Genomic DNA, 21,657 nt, shown 5'->3' on the forward strand with positions numbered 1-21,657 from the left:
ATGGTAATTGCATTGAAATGGCAACCGTGCATCTTCTGTTTATCTGTAAAGCATTAATGTAGATGTCTAGAGTAGGATTATTAAAGAATCACAGAATGCTTTGGGTTGGAAGGGAGCTTTAAAGGCCATCTAGCCCAACCCCCCTGCAGTGAGCAGGGACATCTTCAACCAGATCAGGTTGCTCAGAGCCCCGTCCAACCTGACGTGGAATGGTTCCCGGGATGGGCATCTACCACCTCTCTGGGCAACCTGGGCCAGGGTTTCACCACCCTCATAGGAAAACATTTTTTCCTTATATCCAGTCTAAATCTTCCCTCCTTTAGTTCAAAACCATCACCCCTTGTCCTGTCACAACAGGCCTTGCTAAAGAGATTGGCCCCATCTTTCCTATAGTCCCCCTTTAAGTACTGAAAGGCCACAACAAGGTCTCCCCACAGCCTTCCCTTCTCCAGGCTGAACAACCCCAACTCTCTCAGTCTTTCTTCATAGGAGAGGTGCTGTAGCCCTCAGATTATTTTTGTGCCCTCCTCTGGACCCGTTCCAACAGTTCCATATCCCTCTTGTGTTGAGAGGTCCAGAGCTGGACGCAATACAGAGCAGAATAGAGGGGCAGAATCCCCTCCCTCACCCTGCTGGCCACGCTTCTTGTGATGCAGCCCAGGCTATGGTTGGCTTTCTGGGTTGTGAGCGTGCATTGTTCGTTCATCTCCAGCTTTTCAGTACCCCAAGTTCTTCTTTACAGGGCTGCTCTCAATCCCTTCATCCCCCCAGCCTGTATTGATACTGGGGGTTGCCCCTACCCAGGTGCAGGACCTTGCACTTGGCCTTGTTGAACCTCATGAGGTTCTCACAGGCCCACCTCTCCAGCTTGCCCAGGTGTCTTTGGGTGACATCCCGTCCTTCTGGCGTGTCAACTGCACTGCTCAGCTTGGTGCTGTCTGCAAACTTGCTGAGGGTACATGTGATCCCACTGTGTCATTGATGAAGATAGTAACAGTACTTGTCCCAGTATGGACCCCTGAGGGACACCACTTGTCACCGGTCTCCATTTGGACATTGAGCTGTTGACCACTACCCTCTGGATGTGACTATCCAACCAATTCTTATCCACCAAACAGTCCACCCATCAAATCCCATTAGCTTGTTAGTTCCATTTTCAGTGGGTTGAATTAACATGTTTGGCTAATATCTACAGGGTCAAGTGGATATGAACTGTGTAAACTTCCAAGTTCTAGGTCAGGAGCTGATAGAGTGTTTCCTCATAGTTTGAACTGCTTTTCCAAATCAAATATGCAACAACTAGAGTATATGTGGTTTAAAAAAACACCATTGAAAATGCTTTATTGCTTTCCTAAAAACAAACAAACCACCCCCACCTCCCCCAAACAACATGTTTTACCTGACGTTGTTATACTCTAATTAAAACACAGTGGTTTCTTTGCTTGAGATAGAAGCAGAATTGTATTAGTAGAGAGTATGCAAAAACTTTTCAGTTAGTCCTTGGTCATGGGAAAGTTAAGTTATTACTTCCACTCTTCAGGGGTTAGGCTGGTATCAGTTACTTGTTTCTGTCTGAGGAGTGATATTTTTTTTTTTCCTAAATTATGGAAGAGGTGTAGTGAATTGGATAGGAATGACCATCTATGATATTGTGAGACTTCTAGTCATTGGTACTGGCTGCCAGCATTCTCACTGAAGTAAACACTGTCTCATGGAAGTAATATACTTAAAACTTCAGCTGAACTTGGCTTTAGCTTAAGACCTAAAGAGGCCTGAATTGTCTGGTGTCTCAAAGAGGAGTAGTTTGTGCAGGTTTTTCTGATTTTGTATTTTAACTGTTAAAGCCCATCTGTTTGGTTCTGGTGTGCTCCACCGTTCTTTACCACCAAGTAAATAGAAGATCTGCTTATACCCATGGAGGGCAAAACGCTCTTGCTTTCCCATTTTGTTAGATATTGGTTCTCAAGTTTGTTTACAGGCCTCTGGTGTCATATCTGAGTAGTGTATAAAGCTGGACATTTGCCACGTCCCTTCTAATACTTATGAAGGTCCTGGGTGAGGAATTTCTTTGTCTAGCTAACAACAATATTGTTGCCTGGTTTTCTATATATTAAAAAAATGTTTGTGTGGAGAGAAAACACTGCCTAAGTTTATTTTTCACTGTATCCTGCACTATAAGTTGTCTGTCTTGTCCCTCTGTTGTCTGTTGTCCCCTAAACCCTGAAATATATCTTACACACAGATTTGAATTGATTAGATTTACATCCTTGATGGGAAAGCAAGCTAGGTTTTCTTCTATATAACTGGGTTTTTTGTAAGACTTCTAGGAGTTCCCTTAAGCTTAGTTTTTCACTAAAGCTTCATCGCTTCTGACTTCCTCGGAGAACAATTTAAAATGTGTGGTCCAGGCTTTCATTTGGGTTGTCATGAATGAATAATTCTATGTCCTAACTGTAATACTGTGAAGGTGACTGGTCATAAAGTAATTTCTAAGATTTTTGATCCTATGCATTGATTTAGTCTCTGAAAGTTCTGGTGTGGGACCTAACCCTCTGGGTTTCCTTGTACTTTGCTTTTGCCTTCGTCTTTATTAGATGCTCTCACATAAAACATAACTTCCACTGTGATGTTGTACTTCAAAGCAAATGAGAAGTGTATATATTAGAATCTGATCCATGTAAAGGCATAACATTACTTAAAAATAGTATTTGAATCAAACTCTCTTTGAATAGGGAAATTCAAATTCAAAATGAATGCTGTTCAAGAAATAACACCTGGTTGTAGCACTCCAGTTAGCTGAGGTAGAGGTAAGAGTGGATTGAGACTGAAAAGTTGAGTGCAGAAAATAGAAGAAAGTAATCCTGTTAAGCCGAGAATTCTCTAGCTTGAATTGGAGTATTTGGGTGAAAGGTTCTGAGAATGGATTTTTATGAGCCACCTTTAGTGATCATCTGTTTTGAAGGAGGGGGGGAAAAAAGGAAGAAGAGATTGTTCCTTGTTGCTGTGCAGTTATAGGTGCCTAGTCATACAATGGAGAAGTATGCTTGTCTTGTAAGGCACTGTAAGGAGGCTTAGGAGGTCATGCTGCCAATTCCTCTAACTTCTAGCCTATTTTAACTGTTTTTGAGGGGGGAGTCAGTCTTGTGAAAACAAGGAGCTAGACAGAGTAGAGGAACTTCACTCATGTCCTCAACACATAGAAAAGGAGGCAGCAAGAGCACGCCTTGCTTTAAATATGAAAGAAAACATAGCAACGACCTTAAATGCCTAATCCGAATGAGTATCTCCTTTGGAGCTTGCAGCAGACTACAGTGGAAGGGCTACCCACAGGGAATACAAAATCATCTTTTCAGAGAAACAAATATATCTTGCATTCTAGAGTGCTTTTCAGGGTCTAGCTTAACATGTAATGGCATTTGATGACATTTCCATTATCTAACCTGCTTATAGATTTTGTGGATTACCGTTTCCTTCTTTTTACTCTTAGGGTTTTGGGAGTGGCTGTTGTCTGAAATGACAAAAACTGCATCCAGTATTGTGTAGATGGTGTACATTATTTACACATATAATATTTTTCGGTCTCCATCCAATGCAAGGAGTGGCATAAAGCTGTTCCTATTTTCTAATTCTTTACCTTATGGTCTTTCAGAGTGATGATTTTTCTGTACTAGTATGATTTTTAATATGTAGTGCTAATACTTCTTTGATTTAAAGTCAGTTTCTGCTCTTATAAAGATAGCCTCCACCCACTTATTTCCTTTTCCTTTGGTGGAACAGCATCCCTTTGTTTAGGAGGTTGATAGTGACAGATTGTAGTTCCTTTATATCTTATTTTACTCATCTTTATGTCTGTCTTGGTCCTTCAATGTATAACTGGCGTGCATTGTCCAGCTAAAGGTGCTATGTACGTCAGCAAGAAACCTCTTCAAAGTTGACATAGTCCAGAAGACACTGTTGTCTTAATGCATTCACAGTCTGTGTTGGATTTTTGTTTTGTTAAGGGGAGGACAAACAATCTGAAAGTACATAGTGAACATTTACGTAGTTCTGTTATATGAATTAATACTGAGGTGCATGTTGGTCAAAATCAGTAACTTAAATGTAGGCAAGTAATTTTGTCGTCAGCCATACTTAGTGCCATTTTTGGAAGATGAATGGTAAGAATTTGAATAGAGCAAACCAGAAGCTTTGTAAAAAGTGTAACTTTTTGAAATAGAGACAATTAGAAGATTGCAGTAGTCAGAGAAGTTCCTGATACAATTAAAACCAAATACAAATAAATCCTATTCTCGGTCAGGCACTTTTCATATTGCCTTTACACCCATGACAGGTCTTTATCAGGTTCCCTTCAATAGAGCATTTATATAGCTAAGGAGCTTTAGGAGCTACAAACTACTCATAACCTCTCTTCTGAGATAAGCCTGTTCTGCAACTTCTCAGAGCTGTGCAAAAGATTGGTTACGCCTTGAGTAAAATGTTTTGTATATTGTTCATGGTTTTGAATCCTACAGCTCTAAAAACTGATTATCAGGCATTTTGATACTGAAATAACTTGTAGGTAGTTATCCTTCCATAAAGACGCTTTGGTAGGGAGATAAGCTCTCTGCCAAATCTTCCATATGATTCCTTTGTAGCAAACAAGATCCCCATGAGACATCTATTAGTGGCCAAACATGGACTTATGGTATAGCAAGAAATCATTGCTTCATGCAGTTACATGACTTTAAAAACACTGATTTAACAGTTGGTGGATACCAGCTCCTTTTCAAAGTCACTTTCAGTGGCTTATCTTCTTTCTTTCTTTTGCAGAAGAGAGAATTGATTGGAGAGTCTGGATATGTCCATAGTGATAATGCATAGCTTTTTTAAAACAGAAGATGGGTAAAGTGGGAATGATCAGACAAGCTTAATAGCAAGTGTTGGAGTTTTTATGTCTATTTATGGTTGTTTCTGCTACAGTATTGTGAAGTAGATATTAAATGAGAGTGTGTAACAGTTAAGTATGTTAATACAACTGAATGATGGAATTAAATATTTATATCCAAGAAATAGTACAGGCGCTTTACTCAAAGAAGTGAAGAAGATTCCAGAAAAATATTTACCCTTGTGATGTAAAACCTGAACTATGAAACACTTATGACAGATCAAAGTCAAGTCAGGTGTCTTTGATAGTTGTACAGGGAAAGCGGAGATTTTAATATTTATGCAGAAATACTGGCCTTACATGCTATCATCTAAGCACTACTATGATCAATGTAACATTAAGCAGCATTCTGTCTTCTGTGATAGGGTGGACTGAAAAACAGCAAGCATGAATGCACACTGTCCTCGCAAGAATATATTCATGAATTGCGATCTGGAATTTCAGAGGAAAAGCTTCTTAATTGTCTAGAGTCTTTGAGAGTGTCTCTGACTAGCAATCCAGTCAGGTAAGTAATAAGTTCTTTAGTTTTCATCATGCTGTTTCTGCTTAGCAGTAAGGAATTGTGGGTTGGTTTTTTTTTTTGTTTGTTTGTTTTTTTAATGAGAGTGTTTATGCTGATACTTGTTGGCATGAGAAAATAGTTCTTGGGCAGGACACTGGAAAAGGATAAGAGAAATGTTTGCAACTGTTGGTGATATTTTCTCACCTTTCACAGGGGCTCTCAACAACTTATAGTTGTTGGAACTAAGCATTTGTCTTAATGGTTGATCAGGTCTTCCTGGGAAGTGAGACTTAAAGCAGCATCTATGAAGAGCTGTACAAACAGTATTGGAGACATAACTTGGCAAATTTTACATTTGATTAAGTAATAATTAAAAACTTTTTTTCTTCCTTTTTCCAGCTGGGTTAACAATTTTGGAAATGAAGGTCTTGGACTTCTGTTGGATGAATTGGAAAAGCTTCTGGACAAGAAACAGTAAGGGCTCGGATCTTTTGAAGGGAAGAGTGGGGGAGCTTGTGAAGATTGTTTGTACTCATGTTATTTTCCTCCTCCCTTTCAAGGCTAGAAAGTATTGATAAGAAGAATCAACATAAACTTATCCAGTGCCTCAGAGCATTTATGAACAATAAAGTAAGAAATATTTTAAATTCAGATACTTCTAGCATGATTGGTTTTTGTTGACTTCAAGATCTGTATGGTATGTTGAATCTCGGTAAAGGGAGGAAAGCTTGTATATCTGGTGTCAGCTGACTCTTTGGAAATGTGGGTCGTAAACTTAGTGTAACTTTTTGTTGAGAGTCATGTTCATAAACCTTCTGAATATGCACTTTGTCTTAGTGGGTTAAACATTACTGATTTTTGGAAGCAAAATATTTGACAAACGGTGATATAATTAGGAAATTAATTGCTCGTGAAATTGAAAGGAAATATTTTTTTCGAAATTCTGATTTCAATACATGGCTATTTTTGTTAATATAATGTACTTTTCACCTGATTTTAAATTGAGTGTGACTTAATATCTTTTTATCTACAGTTTTAAAGTTGGTAGACAGTGGGTAAAGGCAAAAACTTTGTTCTAGTTTAAGTTGTATCTACCTTGTTTCTAACATGGGTTACTCATGTTCACAAAGTGCAAGTACTGCTTCTAGAAGTTGATGTGTTGAACTTGTAGTTTTGCTTTATTCATAGCAAAATCTAAAGTGTTGCTATAATGATTTGTCCCCCCACCTGTAACAAATATGACTGTGCATTAAAGTTACTTTTAACTGAATCACAGAATCACAGGTTGGAAGGGACCTGCTGTTACTCAGTTTAGTAAAATCTCTCTTACAGAATAGCCCATCTGATGAAGTGGGAAAAGTAAACTTCAATGGTCACAAGCTTGCCCCAGCTATTCCTACACTTAAAGAATAAATTCAAACAATTAGATACCTGATTAACGAACTATCTTGTAGTTAATGAAAATTAAAAAGAAAACTAATGCTACTTTTAAATCAATGCCAATGTGTAGGGGTTTTTTTTATTATTTATTTAGCTGTATAGAAAGTGAAAGAAAATGTAAAATAAATAAGATAGTTGTTTCAAAAAAAGAGTTCAGCCTCTCTCGGTCATTGTGTGGAAAATATTATTTCAACTTGCCAGGAGCTATTATGCTTACAGGGAAAAATGAACTAATTTTTCATACTGTTGAGGTGTTTCAGATATAGATAGGAAATAAAAGCTGGTTTGTCTTTTGGTGGACACCTGATTTTACAAGATAAGGTATCTTCCTTAAAAGCTGACTCTTTCTCAGGCAAGGTCCAAATATAATATTAGGAAGGCTGACTTGTGTCCCCAAGCGGTCAGAGCCAGAAGGTTTTAGCAGAGTGTTGCCAAACTTTGTATGGGGGGGAGGGGTTCTGAGGCTTCCTAAGGATCTGAAGCCCAAAGATGATGATGAGTATTTCAGGCAATTACAATCTCTTCACTGTAAGATTTTTGTTTTTTAAAGTATGGATTGCAAAGGATTCTAGGAGATGAAAGAAGTCTTCTGCTGTTATCAAGAGCAATTGATCCAAAGCAACCAAACATGATGACTGAAACAGTGAAAATACTTTCTGCTATCTGCATTGTTGGAGAGGAAAATATGTAAGATATTGAAACAAATTTTTGTGTTTGGGTTTTTTTTTGAATGCTTATGAGTTGTACGTTTGGGAACAGGTGAGAAAACTTGTCAGTGAAACAAATGTAACCTGTTGAGTCTTTACTTTCTCAGTATAGTCTAAATAAAAAGAGACTTTCACCTATTCTGAGGTGTTAATCCAGTATTAAATGAGACAAAAGCAAATGAGCAGAGATCTACAAACTGTGGCTTAAGTGGAAGGTCTGAAAGGACTATGATTGCTTACTGTAGAGAACACTTAATGAGCTGTAACTATTCGTAAATAGCTGCTGAAAGAGGAATATATGAATTATTTGATATACCCCTGATAAGTATGATCAAGAGTTATGAACTTTTAATTGCCACGAAGAAAGCTGTCAGATTTAAAGACAATTCAGAACAGAGTGTGTTAGCACTGGGCCCTAATGAGCCTATGATTGTGGGGATGATTGAGATTGGAACATCTTCCTCTGAAGAGGGGAGATGAACTTAGATTTGAAAATTACGTGTTAAGATTTTTCAATAGTTTAGAAGATAATATGAATAATATAGAACTGAATATATTTATGGATTTTATTAAAATGTTACCTCTACCTAAACATAACAAATTTGTCAGGGGCAAAAAGTATACGTTTATAGCTGAAGTTTTGAATAGTTCAAATTGTGGAATTATGTAGCAAATGTCCATAAGCTTTTTAAAACGAAGATAATCAGTTGGCATACTTTTGCTTTCAATTACTGTCTTGGTTTACTGAAGGTTAAAAATGGCAAACTCCATGTCTTATATGCAATAAATAGATAAAAACATTTTTGTTTCGGAAAAGACAACTTATTAGAGTTCCCAGATGTTAAACACGTCAGCTAGTACCTTGTGCACAGTTTTGCAAAGGTAGTAATTATTTTTTTTTTCTCACTGGTTGTTTCTTAGCTGAATGTCACAATAATTTAAAGATCTATTCACCCTTTTTTAATTCAATGTTAATCTTTCAACTTTATTTAGGTAAGTGTAGACAAATGCCTTCAGAGTCTCTGTCAGTGGGCTAAAGTCTTGAGTTGTGTAAATAGTGGGCTAAGTATCTTTAAAATGAGACAGTTGACCATAGTACGCTTTTTGACAGTTTATCTTTCTCTTAGTCTGGACAAGCTTTTAGGTGCTATAACAACTGCTGCTGAAAGGAACAATATAGAACGTTTTTCTCAGATTGTTGAAGGACTGGAAAACCATGAATTCTTACAACTACAGGTGGGTTTACTTCCTATATGCTTACTAATAATTCAGAAATAGTTGAAAATACTAGAAGACTGTGTATTATTTTATGATCTTTAAATTATTTACCAGCAAAATCTTTTAATACAATTACTCCAGTGTTCAGTAAAAGAGGAAAAATAAACAGACATGGCCTGTTGACACTAGAATTTCTAATTGTTAACATTGTGAAACCACGAAACTCACTTCCTTGTCCCAAAAATAGGATTCATAAGTCTTGACCTTAATAAAAGAAGAGTAATTAGTGATATTCCTTTTCTTGTATGCCAGACGTAATGCTCAGGTAATAAGTCTGTGAAAACATTTTATTATCTTTGTCACTGCTTAATCTTCTTGACCGGGGGTTTTGTGTGGTTTAGCGAACCAATAAAAATCCGGCTCTCAGTCTGTCCTCTGAAGTGTTTTAGTTATTGTTCCTGGAGCCCTGAGGAGGTTGGATTTTAAGGAGTTGAGACAGTGCTCCCTATGTCTTCTGGGTTTAGGGAAGAAGTGTGAAAAGGTACTCCTAAGTTGCATTGCTTGTTTGAACACACCCTTCCCCCAGTCTTGCCCCACTCTTACCCCACTCAAATTGAACCAAAACTCCTGTGCTTCTGGCTGTGAACTGATTCCATTGAAGGAATGTAATTGTAAAAAGACAGAACAAGTTTGTATTGTGCTCTTGAAGTACTTGATTTTAATTTAGAACCACAACTGAAATGCCTTGACTGAGCACACACTTCAAGTATGTTACTGTTTGAAGTACCTGTGGCAGGAACCTACTTCCAGTATTGTTCACCATTTTTTAATATTACTCAATGGAAAAATAGATAAGCGTAGATCTTTTTAAAATAGTTAAGTATTTTGAAGGGTTTTTTTGTACTGAAGTTTTCTAGCAACTGCAGTCAAAAGTTTTGTTCAGCTGTGAAGGATTTTGGTACCTTGTTATCATTCTCCCTGGTAATGACAACTTAGGTTAAATCCTAGCCTATCTCTGGTAAATGGAATGGTTGACCTTTTTTAAAAAAATTAATGACACGAGGACAGTGATAATTAATCGCTTAGTAATGTGAGAAGTAAATTGAGTGGGAGTAAATCTGCTAGTTTTAGGTATTTAAAGCTCAATGTCATCCAACACGGCCATTCTCTTATATTAAACAGAAATAAGCCTTAGTCAAAACTGATCAGTGCCAAGTATATGTTTTTATAACTTTCACCTTCAGTATACTGACTTTATAGTCAACTGAAGATAGATGCACAGCTTAATATAACTATTTTTGTGCAGGGAGTGCTTGGATTTCATGCAAAGTCATGTATTGAAAAGAATTACTTCAGGAACTACAGTGCTATTATCCTGTGGGTAGAGCGTAGTGATTTACTTTTTATGCTAACCTGTCCTTTTGAGTCCTTCTGTTATACAGTGTAACACTAGCTCCTCAGGATAGCATGCAGATTTCTTCCATTCTAAGAAATGTAGAAGATACACTAGCAGCTGTTATTACTGCTGGGACTTTTGGCAGCAGTATATGCAGCCTCTTAAATATTCTATATCTTATATTATTTTATATCTAAATATATCTTTTATATAATAACTATGACAGATGTGGATGGGGGGTGTCCGTTTTTTGCAGGGTACCTTTTGAGTTTAGTAGTGTGCAGCAGGATATCATTGCTGCTTTCACTAACAAGAGCTGCGCGTTCATCGGTGTCTGCCCTTCTTCAGCCACTGGTGCATCTCTAGGGATAGTGTAGTGAGTTATAAAAATTATTTTTATAAAATAAACAGTCTTCTGTGCCAGTGGTCTTTACTGAGACATGTCTTATGACGCATGTTCATTGCTGCTTATGTGTCAGTGGATAGAGTTCTTAATTCTCTGTATACACCTGAATAGCCCCAAGAGTTTTGGTTGCTGTTGGAATGCAAGCCTTTTGCAGTTACCAAAAAAAAAGGCAATTTAAGTGTCTGTGTAGAGACCAAGTGGTTGAATATTGCTACTAAAGCATGACTTTGACTTATTTCCTTTTCATAATACAGTATTTATATAAATTTTGTATTGCTAACATATTGTGGAAACGTGGGAAAATAGAATCCAGGCAGGGCAGGTATACCTGCGTGGAAGGTATACCTCTTCCCATTTTCAGATCATATATGTGTCAGCTATAGCTGTCTTAATGCTATGTTTACCATCAGTAGTCCTTGTTTTGGAGCGGATGAGTTAATGATATTCAATAAGTTTCTGTAAATGACATTCTAATCTTAATGAGGCTATCACAAAAGAATTCCTTTTGAAGTTGTCTCCTACTTTATGACCTTGTTGATTTAAAGCAAATAAACAAAACCAACCACACAACACCCCCACCCCCCTCCAGCCTCACTTACACATCGGTAAAGGTACAATTGCAAGACTCATTAACTTGTTTCTGACAAAATCGTTCTTTACTTGTACTATATTAGCACAAGCCATTAAGCCAGAGTCTCTTCTGGCAAAAGCAATCACAGCAGATGGCACCTCTTCTCTCTATTAATTTCAGATTGGACATGTACTTTGGCTTGTTAAGTCATGTCATAGTAGTAAAATAACAAGAATCATTCAAGCGAGCATGATGATACTACATTATCTGAAGGTGCAGCTATATGAAGGGAGTGCCTTTGAAATAGTGTTTTAACAGAAATTTAAGACTCCATAAGGTCCTCCATTAGAACTAAATAGCAAATGTAATTAAAACAGGAAGGGTACTTTTATCTGACTTTTTTCTCTGCAGCTTTTGATTTTTATCATTCCCCCCCCCCCCCCAATGCTACTTCTATTTGCAGTTAACATCTTTTACCAAACTTGGTTATTTCCCTGGAGTCCCATTTTAGTCTTTTAATGTGGATCAGCACTTTTGGCATTATGCTATTGTCTATCTGTTAAAAGTAAATCAATTCAAGTGCACAGCTGTTCAATTAAAGCGTTAGCCAGTATCCTGAGACTTGAGGCATTTTGAAAAAGTGCTGTGGAAGAGTAGAAAAGATACCTGGTGATGTGAATTATTTTGTGTATGGATGTGTCTGAAGTGGTTTCTTTGTGGTTTATTTATTTATTTATTTTATTGTTTTTTTTTTTTTTTTTATTTTCAATTACTGTAAAACCAGGTTGTTTTCAAATTGGTGAATACTGAGCAGAAATAAGGAATTGCAGTGTGGAACTGTAGTGTGGGAATAACTTTCTGAAACAAAGTACAATCCTTTGTGATACAATTTTGGCAAAACAGAAGCACTCATGGTATGAAGAGAGAGCAGTATTTGATGTTGCTTGAATTAACCAAAGTCAAGTGTTGCATGTGTGCCACATAAGAAATAATACCCATCTTGTGACATTTGGTTTTATAATTAAACTGAAAGTCAAAGACAGTATTTATTTTAATTCTGTACATACTAAAAGGTTTTTGCCTATATTTCTGATAACAGGTAGCATGTATGCAGCTCATCAATGCCCTTGTTACATCTCCAGAAGATCTTGATTTCAGGATACACTTGAGAAATGAGTTTTTACGTTGTGGCCTGAAGAAAATATTGCCTGTAAGTCATTTGTATATAGGAATTGATCACAGTCACTGTTTGTGAATGTTGAAGACAACCAAATTGTTTTACTGCGAGTAGCAGATGTGAAAGTGTGGGGGTGGGGAGGGTCAGACCTGGCAAGGACTACCAGTCCAAATCTGCTTTCATTCTGCATAGTTGCAAATTTAGGCTCTCATTAGGTATGTAAACCAGAATGGTAGTTGAAACAAGTTGATATATTAGAAATCAAATTAGGGTAGTCAAATTTAGCATAATGAGCTCAAAGCACATGCAGAGAACATGAGTCTGGCTGTGGAACCAATCTTCGATTAACTTTCTTTGTATATGCCGTTCCTGTTGTTTGCTGTGAAATGTGTTTTCCTTTAATCTGCTTTCTGAAAATGCATTTGGAGTGTTTAAGGAAAAATCAGATCGACCCCTTCATTCTCTTTGAGACTGCATGTCGTCATGCAGCTGCACAGAAGCATGCCTTTACATGTAGTTGTGTATGAATATTTGTGACTATGGGGTAGATTTATAGCTCTTAACCAAGAAACTATTCTAATGCTTACATCAAGAATCTGTATAATTGAGCTACTGAGCAGTATCTCACAAAATATGAGAGAAATTAAAGAATACCTGCTTATATTTGTCTGAAACAGAATTTTTACTGCTATAACTTCTAAGATAGGAAGTTTTGAACCATCAACATTTGGTATGAATAAAAATCTTCAGGTTTAACACATTCAGCTTTGAAACTGCTACTGCTGTCTATGTTAATTTTTCTTAGGGTATCTATTTAGGTTTTATGTCATCTAGATACATTAATGTGATCTACTGTCTTTATTTGCTGTAGAACATCTGAAAGCTTGAATAACTCTTAGGTTTTTTTTAATCTACTGAAAGTTTACATAATCAGTAAATGCTTCAAAACTTTAAGAATTGGGGGTGGGTTAAGTGGTAGATAAACTGAATTGTAATAAGTCATGATATAAAACTTTCTAGAGTGTACTGATATACGCGTTTAAAAGCAATTAACATTTACTGATAACAATCTTCTAAAAACGTTGAACAGCTATTCTGTTAAAATTCTGTCTCTTGTAAGGTTAATTAATATTTTGTGTAAGCTGTAGTAGTAACTAAAATAGTACTATATTGGTGTTTATTTACTTATACGGTATTAATTACAACATATACACTGAACTCAGATCACTAATTCTGCAGCGAATGAATGTCCAAGGTAGAGGAGGATTTATGTTTTTGATTTGTTTTTATTCATTAGAAAGCAACTTTCTTAATGATAAAGCATCTTAAGAAGACTTTTTGCTCATATCTCTGCTTAGGGGTAGATTTACAAGAAATTTATAAATGAGAGTTTCTTGAATGGAAAACAATCTGGAGGAGCATCCGTATTTGTCTTTCTTAATCTGTCCAGATTCACAGTAGCCTCCTGGTTTTCAAACATTAGAATTGGCACGAGTTTCTACTTTTTGGGGGAACATACGCAGTCGCCATTCAGTTTGTGCGCATCCAGTTAAAACAATTCCAGGCCAATTTTTATTTAAAGCATGGGCTGCACTCACACGAATGGCTTTTGAACTAGTTTTCTTTTTTAGTGATTGCCTAGTAGGAAGCTAAGCTTGGTTCTTAAGCGTATTAGAGAAATTGCTTGTATTTGTTACAAGAAAAACACATTTCTCCTTGCTCCAAGTACAATTTTTTTATTATTTTTTTACTTCTCTTGTAAGTATTTCTCAATGTACTATGGATGTTGTTATGCTATGATCTAGATTAACTTAACAGAATTTGTAAGCCTTTCTTCTTTTATACTTCTTTAGGCTTCTTAAGTTCACTTTCATTAATGTTTTGAAATATCCTTATGCTATTTTTTTAAAGAAACTCTGACATTAACAAGCATAAACTGCTGACTGTGTGTCATTAAGAGGAGTCAACTCAGATAGGAGGCTTCATGTTTGTTTTGCAGCCCCTACCTTCTATATTTGCTGATATTTTGCCTTAATTTCTCTCAGCTGTGCAATTATAACAACAACCCTCAGGCACTGAGTTACAATCTAGTCCTGTTCCAAAGGTTCATGTCTTATATTTTGTCATTATATAATCTTTGAAGGGGGGGAATTCTTGCTTTAAAAAAGGGAAAATTAATATATACTATGCCTTGAAAAATAGGGCTTGAAAAAGAAGGAAAATGAAGAGCTTGATATTCAGCTGAAAGTGTTTGATGAGAACAAAGAAGAAGACTTAATTGAACTGTCGCATCGTCTCAATGATATCAAAGCTGAAATGGAATATCCTTTATAGAAATGGTGTTATAACTTGTTGGATTGTTTAATAACTTTAATAAACTTAAGTTAGAATGCGCTACACGCAGTTTATTTCTCACAGTTGTGTGTCTTACCAGGGATTTCTTAACCAGATTTCTTTCCACTTTTTTTTTTGTTAAAGACTTATTTAGAAAATTAGTTCTTAAATTTACATGCCAGATGTAATTCATTTTTCATAAATAACATTTGCTGGGCTAAACTCTGGCTTGTAATACATGAAGATAGAAAATTACACCCATGGAAGATTATAAGTTTGAAGGAAAATTGAGTTTTGATAATGAAGTTGGAACAAAATTTCTAGTAGGTTCTGAAGCACTTGATGTGCATGCCATCTCTAGTTGTGAAGAAGCAGTAAATTTAAAGATACTTAAGTTCAGAATGCTTGCTTGCAGTTTTTAAGAGAGTAATACCTGATACTTAAGAAGCAGAGGAAGGTAGATGCAGTCAGTGAGAGGAATATAATATCACTAGCAAATCACGTTGTTGCATTAAAGAACAGGTAATTACAGGTAACTTTCTTCTTTAGGAAATTAATATGACTTACTAGTGTGTATTTGCCAATAGCCCAGACCACTTCAGAAAGAAAATGAAAGCTTTGTGTGAAATATGTTTACGGGATTCTATGATAATGAGTATGTGGTGTGATTTTTATGAGTAACAATGAAATATGTCTTAATTGTTAAACAGCAGGCAGAGTTTCTGTGGATAATCCTAGTGGAAAAAGGATATTTACTAATAAGGAGAGTAGTTCAGAGTATTGAAAGGTTCTCCTTGAACAATAGGAATGACATCAAGGGAACTGGGTTTGGGGTGGGTGTTTTGTTGTGTGGAGGGGTTTTTGTCTTCGTGTTTTTAGTTTTTGGTTTTTAACTCCTTTTGTTTCCTTAACAATGTTTGCACTGATGTGAATGAAGTTTTTCATCTGCTGTATAATATGTTGAAAGATACTGCTTCTGAAAATTACTTCTTGTCAATTCTCCAACATTTCCTTCTCATCAGGAGTGATTACTATGTCCGGTAAGCGTCAGCTGTTAGGTTTGATTTTTGGAGGGGGAGTTTGTTTTATTGATTATTGTCTGGCAAAGGATAAATGAAAAGTGCACAATATTTTGTGGAGTCCTGAATTTCAGATATCGTTCTGAGAAACTAACAACAGTGCTTCATTAGCCAGAGTATAAATAAACTTTTACCTTGATCCTTTTACTGGCAATGTAGAATTCATATATTAGGAGTTAACCAATTTTTTTACCCCTCCATGTTGCATAAATGATTGTTCATGTTATTATCTTGTAAAATGTTCTTTTTTGTTAGACCTCAGTATTACAAGATAATAGAAGAATGCATATCGCAGATAATATTGCACTGCAGTGGCATGGACCCAGATTTTAAATGCAGAGGAAGAATGGATGTGGATTTCACTCATCTAGTTGGTTCGTATACTATAAGCAATTTTACCTTGTTCTACTGAAGTGCCCGTTTTTCCTCATATGCTTCTGTCTAAATTGTTTTGTACTGCATGAAAAGTCAATAGAAGTTCTTTGTACTCTTGTTGAGTGAAGAAATCTGTGCTTCACAGTCTGTCCAAATTCTCCTTGCCTACAAAATAATTTTTCTTAAGTAAGGAAATGCTTGATTTTTGGATTCCTAATGTGGAAAGAAGGCTTCCTGATTTGAAACATCAGAAGTAACTGTTACTTCATACTAATATGAAAATCCTTATTTCTTATTTAGTAATAGATTCATATAAAAGAGAAAGGCATGCAAACTCAGACCTGTCAGAGACCGAACTATAATGATTCATCTTCAGCTGTCCTGTTCATGTGTTCTCACCACTTTTTTCATATTTACAGATTTTGCTAGTCAAAATAATTCACCAAATGTTCAGTCAGATCAACATAGTAATTAATTATATTTTTTCTGTTGCTTTGTGTCACAGAGTCATAGCGTAATTATGGCTGGAAGGCACCTCAGAGCTGTGATACATTTTACCTGACTTCTGTGTGGTATTTTATTTAAATTCTAGATGCATGTGTGGACAAAGCTAAAGTAGAAGAGAGTGAAAAAAAAGCAGCAGAATTTTCCAGAAAGGTAAGTCCTAATCATCACACTTTGTCAGGAATGGAACAGAAGCCTGACAGGAATACGATAGATAGTGGAAATGGGGAAATAACGTATCTCCCAGGCAGGATGCTCTTTCACATTGAATAGCTTTGTGGGTTTTTGGTTTTTCTGTGTGTGTGCACAGCTCAGATTCAGCTTCTTCTGAATTCAGCAGGAGATGAGTAGTGTTATTAGCTTGTACGTATCTTCGGTTGTATTCCTCTGCTGTAGATAACTAATGGGAAAAATGCCACTTGTTGCTATCTTGTCCTGAAATACTTAGTCATACCTAAAGGGTGGGTATATGCTTAAAAAACAACGGGGGGGAAACCTTCACAACTCTTTGTCTAGCTTTGCTTTAGAACCTGAAGAAACTTACTGAAAAGCAGTGTCATACAATACTTGAAAAAGCATCAACTCTTTAGGCATAGAGATGCTAACATTAAAATACTGCTGTATTTCTTTAATACCCATGGCGTATTATTAAGTTATGAGGGAGAGGAATTTATTTGCTCATTATTCACATTTAGGAATCTTAGAGTGTGCTTGGGAACCCATTTTGCTTACAGTTTTATTCTTCTGGTCCAGTTCTTCTACTGGGAACTTGATAACTAAGTCCTGTCTTGGTCATGGGCAGTTTTCATCTGTTGCTAGATATGGGAGGGGTTAGATGTTAAACTGATTTCTGTAGGAAAAACGGCAGCTCAGTATATTTCTTGTAATAAAATTTTAGGGTGTATTTCTAAAGAAATTGATGCTTACCCTTCTGCTTTATCACTGTTGGTGTTTGTGCTGAAAATCTCTTCATACAACATGTTACTTAAATTCCTGCTTCCTAAGTTTATGTTAATGGATAATTTGTTAAGCTCAGCTCATCCCATCCTATCTAAGGGTATGAAATGCTGAATGCACTGTATTAGCTGTGATAGTTCTGAAGTTCATATACCAAGTTGGTATGTATTAAAAGCGTTCAAAATTTTGATTTTTGCTGGCCTGGTCTAAGAAGCCTTTTGAAGGCTGGAATTCAGTACATGTTCTTGAACATGATGATTACCAATTTCACATGAAGGGTTGAATGAAGTCATCAGCTTTTCTCTCTTCGGTGTTAAATGTGAATGCATTTTTAATAGGCATTATGGTGCCTGAGCTTTAGAGAAAGCAAATTGTTGTGATGCTTTCCTGGCAGAGTTATTTATCATAATGTACTTTGTTAGTGGCAGTCAACACATGTTCTTTCTAGTGATAAGTTGTTTTGACCTGTGGAAGAATGAAAACCAGAAGCTTTTAAAGATGCTAATAATCTCTCAGGCCTAGCAAACAGTAGCAGGATGAAAATATACAGCAAATTTCACACAACCATGTTGTAAACTAGACTTCTGTTTTATATGGGGATATAAAGAGTAAAGGGATCACTAACTTATTTGCATACCTCCTTTCTTATGTTACTTTTATGGATGATATTGCTGAAGCTGCACACATCTCTTCAGATTTAGGCTTGCTGCATTGGGCGTATTCTAGAGTTTAGTTTGAGAAGTCTGCAGTATTCTGTTGGGGGGGAAAGCTGTACTAAGTAGCTGGATCTGACTGGTTCTGTGTCATGACTCTCTGATGGAAGAAATTATGTGGTACTAGAAGAACACATAGCAGAAAAATACATTTGTTTGGTTTTTTTTAAAGTTAAAAGTGCATCCATTGATCTAGTTGTGATGTTGTTCAAAGAATTCCTGAAACTATAATATCTAGTGTGAACATGTATGGACAAACACTTCTGTGTCGGTTAATCATTACAGTTTGATGAAGAGTTCACAGCTCGACAAGAGGCACAAGCAGCACTTCAGATACGAGAAGACAAAATCAAAGAACTTGAAGCAGAAATCAAACAGCTACGAACCGAGGTAATAAAACTAAACCACAGTAAGTCCCAGAGTTTAATTTCTTTTTTTTTGGTAAGAATTGAAAAGAAATTGCCTGGCAGTGTATTGTCTCTGTGGAGTTCAAAATGTATGTTACAGCTGCATTGATTTGTTTTTAAGCCAGCATAAACTGGCTTAAATGGAGGTAACATTTTTACAAATAGTAGGATATTCAACATCTGTCACAGATATTTGCTTTAATGAGGAAAAAAATTCCTTAGGCTATGAAGTAGCCTTCCTTCCCTGTGTTGGGGAGGAACAACCCCCCGCACCAGCACAGGCTGGGGGGGACCTGCTGGGGAGCGGCTCTGCTGAGAAGGGCCTGGCAGTGCTGGGGGGCAGCGAGGTGACCCTGAGCCAGCACCGGGCCCTTGGGGCCAAGGGGGCCAACGGTGCCCTGGGGTGCATTCAAAGGAGTGTGGCCGGCAGGGCGAGGGAGGTTCTCCTCCCCCTCTGCTCTGCCCTAGTGAGGCCACATCTGGAGTGCTGTGTCCAGTTCTGGGCCCCTCAGTTTAAGAAAGACAGGGAACTGCTTGAGCAAGTCCAGCGGAGAGCTACCAAGGTGATCAGGGGACTGGAGCATCTGCCTTATGAGGAAAGGCTGAGAGCCCTGGGTTTGTTCAGCCTGCAGAAGAGAAGGCTGAGGAGGGATCTCATCAGTGCCGATAAATATCTAAAATGTGGGTGTCAAGAGGATGGGGCTGGGCTCCTCTCAGTGGTGCCCAACGACAGGCCAAGGGGCAACGGGCACAAGTTGGAACACAGAAAGTTCCACCTCAGTATGAGGAAAAAAAACCCTTCCCTGTGTGGGTGCCAGAGCAGGGGCACAGGCTGCCCAGGGAGGCTGTGGGGTCCCTTCCCTGGAGACATTCAAACCCAGCCTGGACGCGGCCCTGTGCCCCCTGCTCTGGGTGTGCCTGCTCAAGCAGGGGGTGGGACGGGATGAGCTCCAGAGGGCCCTTCCAACCCCCACCAGTCTGTGATTCTGTGGAAAGAATCCAGCCTGAGTGTGGGGTTTGTTGTTTTTTCTTCCCTCCAAGTACTTGTTTATGTTTTAACATTACAACTTCTGTATGTTTTGCAGAAATTGTTTCAGAAGGCTTTATACTTGAATTGCAAAGGTAGAATTCATGATAGCTGTGCATGTACAATATAGATACCTTTCAGCGTGTGCATGCAACTGACGATAATTTTTTTTTGTACTCTGGATATCAAACTGCAGCTATTTCTAAAATTAATATTACACTGTCTTTGTACAGTTTCATAGGTAAATATAACAAAAAATACAAGACCTTATGGAAGTGAAGGGTGATACTTAGTTTCAGCAAAGCTGGTTTTACTTGCATTCATTTCCTCACAAATTTTACTCACAAACACCAAAACTGTATCTCCAAGTGATTTGTCCCAGATCACTAGTGAAGCAGAGAGGACAAGAAATGCTGCCCTCACAATGTCTCTTGGGTTTTTTTTGTTTAATGATGAAGAATTGGGTTTTAAACAGGTCTTTTATACCCTTTAGGAACCAACAAATACTATAGTTTGATCTTTTTTTCGCATTGTGGCTTATTTCCTACTCCTTCATGCTAGGCAAGGTCTGTCTGCCTGCCTTTTCTCCTCGTTGTAGATATCTTAACATCTGTGGTCTCACTTTCTATTTAGTTAATAAGGGGAAGAATAGTGTGTGATGTGCTATAACCTGGTTGTCATCATCCTGCTTTCAGGATGCTGCTCTTCTGCTGGCAAGTTGTCTGTGCTATAACCTTATCAGAGCACTGGCCTTCTGATCTTAATGTAAGCACGTTACATTGCATTTAACAGTTGGATAGCTGTTCATTGTGTCCTTTGCTATCAATACATGTAATTCTTGTATCCTGTGGTGTCTTACGGTTTCTTAGTCTGTTTTCACATACAGACGCTTCTGTTCAAACTTCATTCTTACCAATTTTAATGTTCCTTTCAAATATCTACAAGACAATCTTACACTGAAATTTGACAGGCTGTTTTAATGAGTTCTCCACCAATCACTGCATTAGAACTTGTGGAGTGGTTTGTGGGCCAAAGGAATACATGCCTTGCACGAAGCCAAAAATTTATTTTTAGTATAATTAATTATTAATCCTGTTAATATTGATACTAACACAATTCAGAGGTTCCAGACATTACAGCTCAATCACAATAATGGTACAATGAAAAATGATATACATTAACTCCTCGTATCTGTGCCTTTTTTCTCTAGTGTTATGCTCCCCATACAATATATTGTGGCATTTATTTTTAGATGCACTCAGATTTTTCTCAGATTTTTTTTTTTTAACTAACTCTTGTTTCCATTAAAATAGAAACAATAAATAGTTGCTTAGGGAAACTGTATGCAAATCAGATTAAATGAACATCCTATATTACATAATTTTATAATAAAAAATTAGTAGAGGAAATAGAATACGAGCTTGTATGGAGGTTTGTGCACAGCTCCTAATGCTGCTTTTTAACAAGTAGTTTTTAACAGGTAGTTTTGAAGGACAAATATATGTGAGCAATTTGTACTAGGCAAGTATCATGTTATCACTACAGATGGTTCATCAGGTTATCACTCTGATGGTTTAACATGCTGCTGTTTCTCTTCATTATTCCTTTTAAAACTCATTGGAACGGATATTGCAATTGCTCTTACTTCCTATCACCACAGAAACAACGGAAAACAGATTTAAAAGAAAGCATGATTATTTTTTTTATCCCCCCCCAACAAAACATCAGGATAGTTATGGACAGCTGGGGTGCCATAGCCTCTTGCACTGCAATAGCTGCTTCAGTGATTTCTGTGGAGAATTTTCCACTGGCAGATTAGTGTTGTTAAAAATCAGCATGGTTATTACCGTCTCTGATGTCCCAGCTTGCCAGGATATCCTAAGTGGGATAAATGTTTTGTGCATGGGTAAGAAATAAAAT

At 37.1% G+C, this 21,657-nt stretch overlaps 1 protein-coding gene across 4 annotated transcripts in view; it reads left to right on the forward strand.

Annotated features, from left to right (window-relative positions):
- The window catches only part of DIAPH2 (diaphanous related formin 2), a 254,044-nt gene that overhangs the window by 31,926 nt on the left and 200,461 nt on the right, over window positions 1-21,657 (forward strand). For all 4 annotated transcript variants that reach the window (XM_064462901.1, XM_064462898.1, XM_064462899.1 and 1 more), the window contains 11 exons: window positions 5,290-5,429; window positions 5,826-5,900; window positions 5,987-6,056; window positions 7,417-7,553; window positions 8,701-8,809; window positions 12,264-12,374; window positions 14,544-14,662; window positions 15,599-15,715; window positions 16,010-16,128; window positions 16,722-16,786; window positions 18,589-18,693. In XM_064462901.1, coding sequence (XP_064318971.1) covers window positions 5,290-5,429; window positions 5,826-5,900; window positions 5,987-6,056; window positions 7,417-7,553; window positions 8,701-8,809; window positions 12,264-12,374; window positions 14,544-14,662; window positions 15,599-15,715; window positions 16,010-16,128; window positions 16,722-16,786; window positions 18,589-18,693 — 1,167 coding nt within the window. The remainder of the gene's footprint in view (window positions 1-5,289; window positions 5,430-5,825; window positions 5,901-5,986; window positions 6,057-7,416; window positions 7,554-8,700; window positions 8,810-12,263; window positions 12,375-14,543; window positions 14,663-15,598; window positions 15,716-16,009; window positions 16,129-16,721; window positions 16,787-18,588; window positions 18,694-21,657) is intronic.

Source organism: Phalacrocorax carbo, chromosome 11 (assembly GCF_963921805.1).
Source record: "Phalacrocorax carbo chromosome 11, bPhaCar2.1, whole genome shotgun sequence".
In the NCBI taxonomy this organism is placed as follows: domain Eukaryota; kingdom Metazoa; phylum Chordata; class Aves; order Suliformes; family Phalacrocoracidae; genus Phalacrocorax; species Phalacrocorax carbo.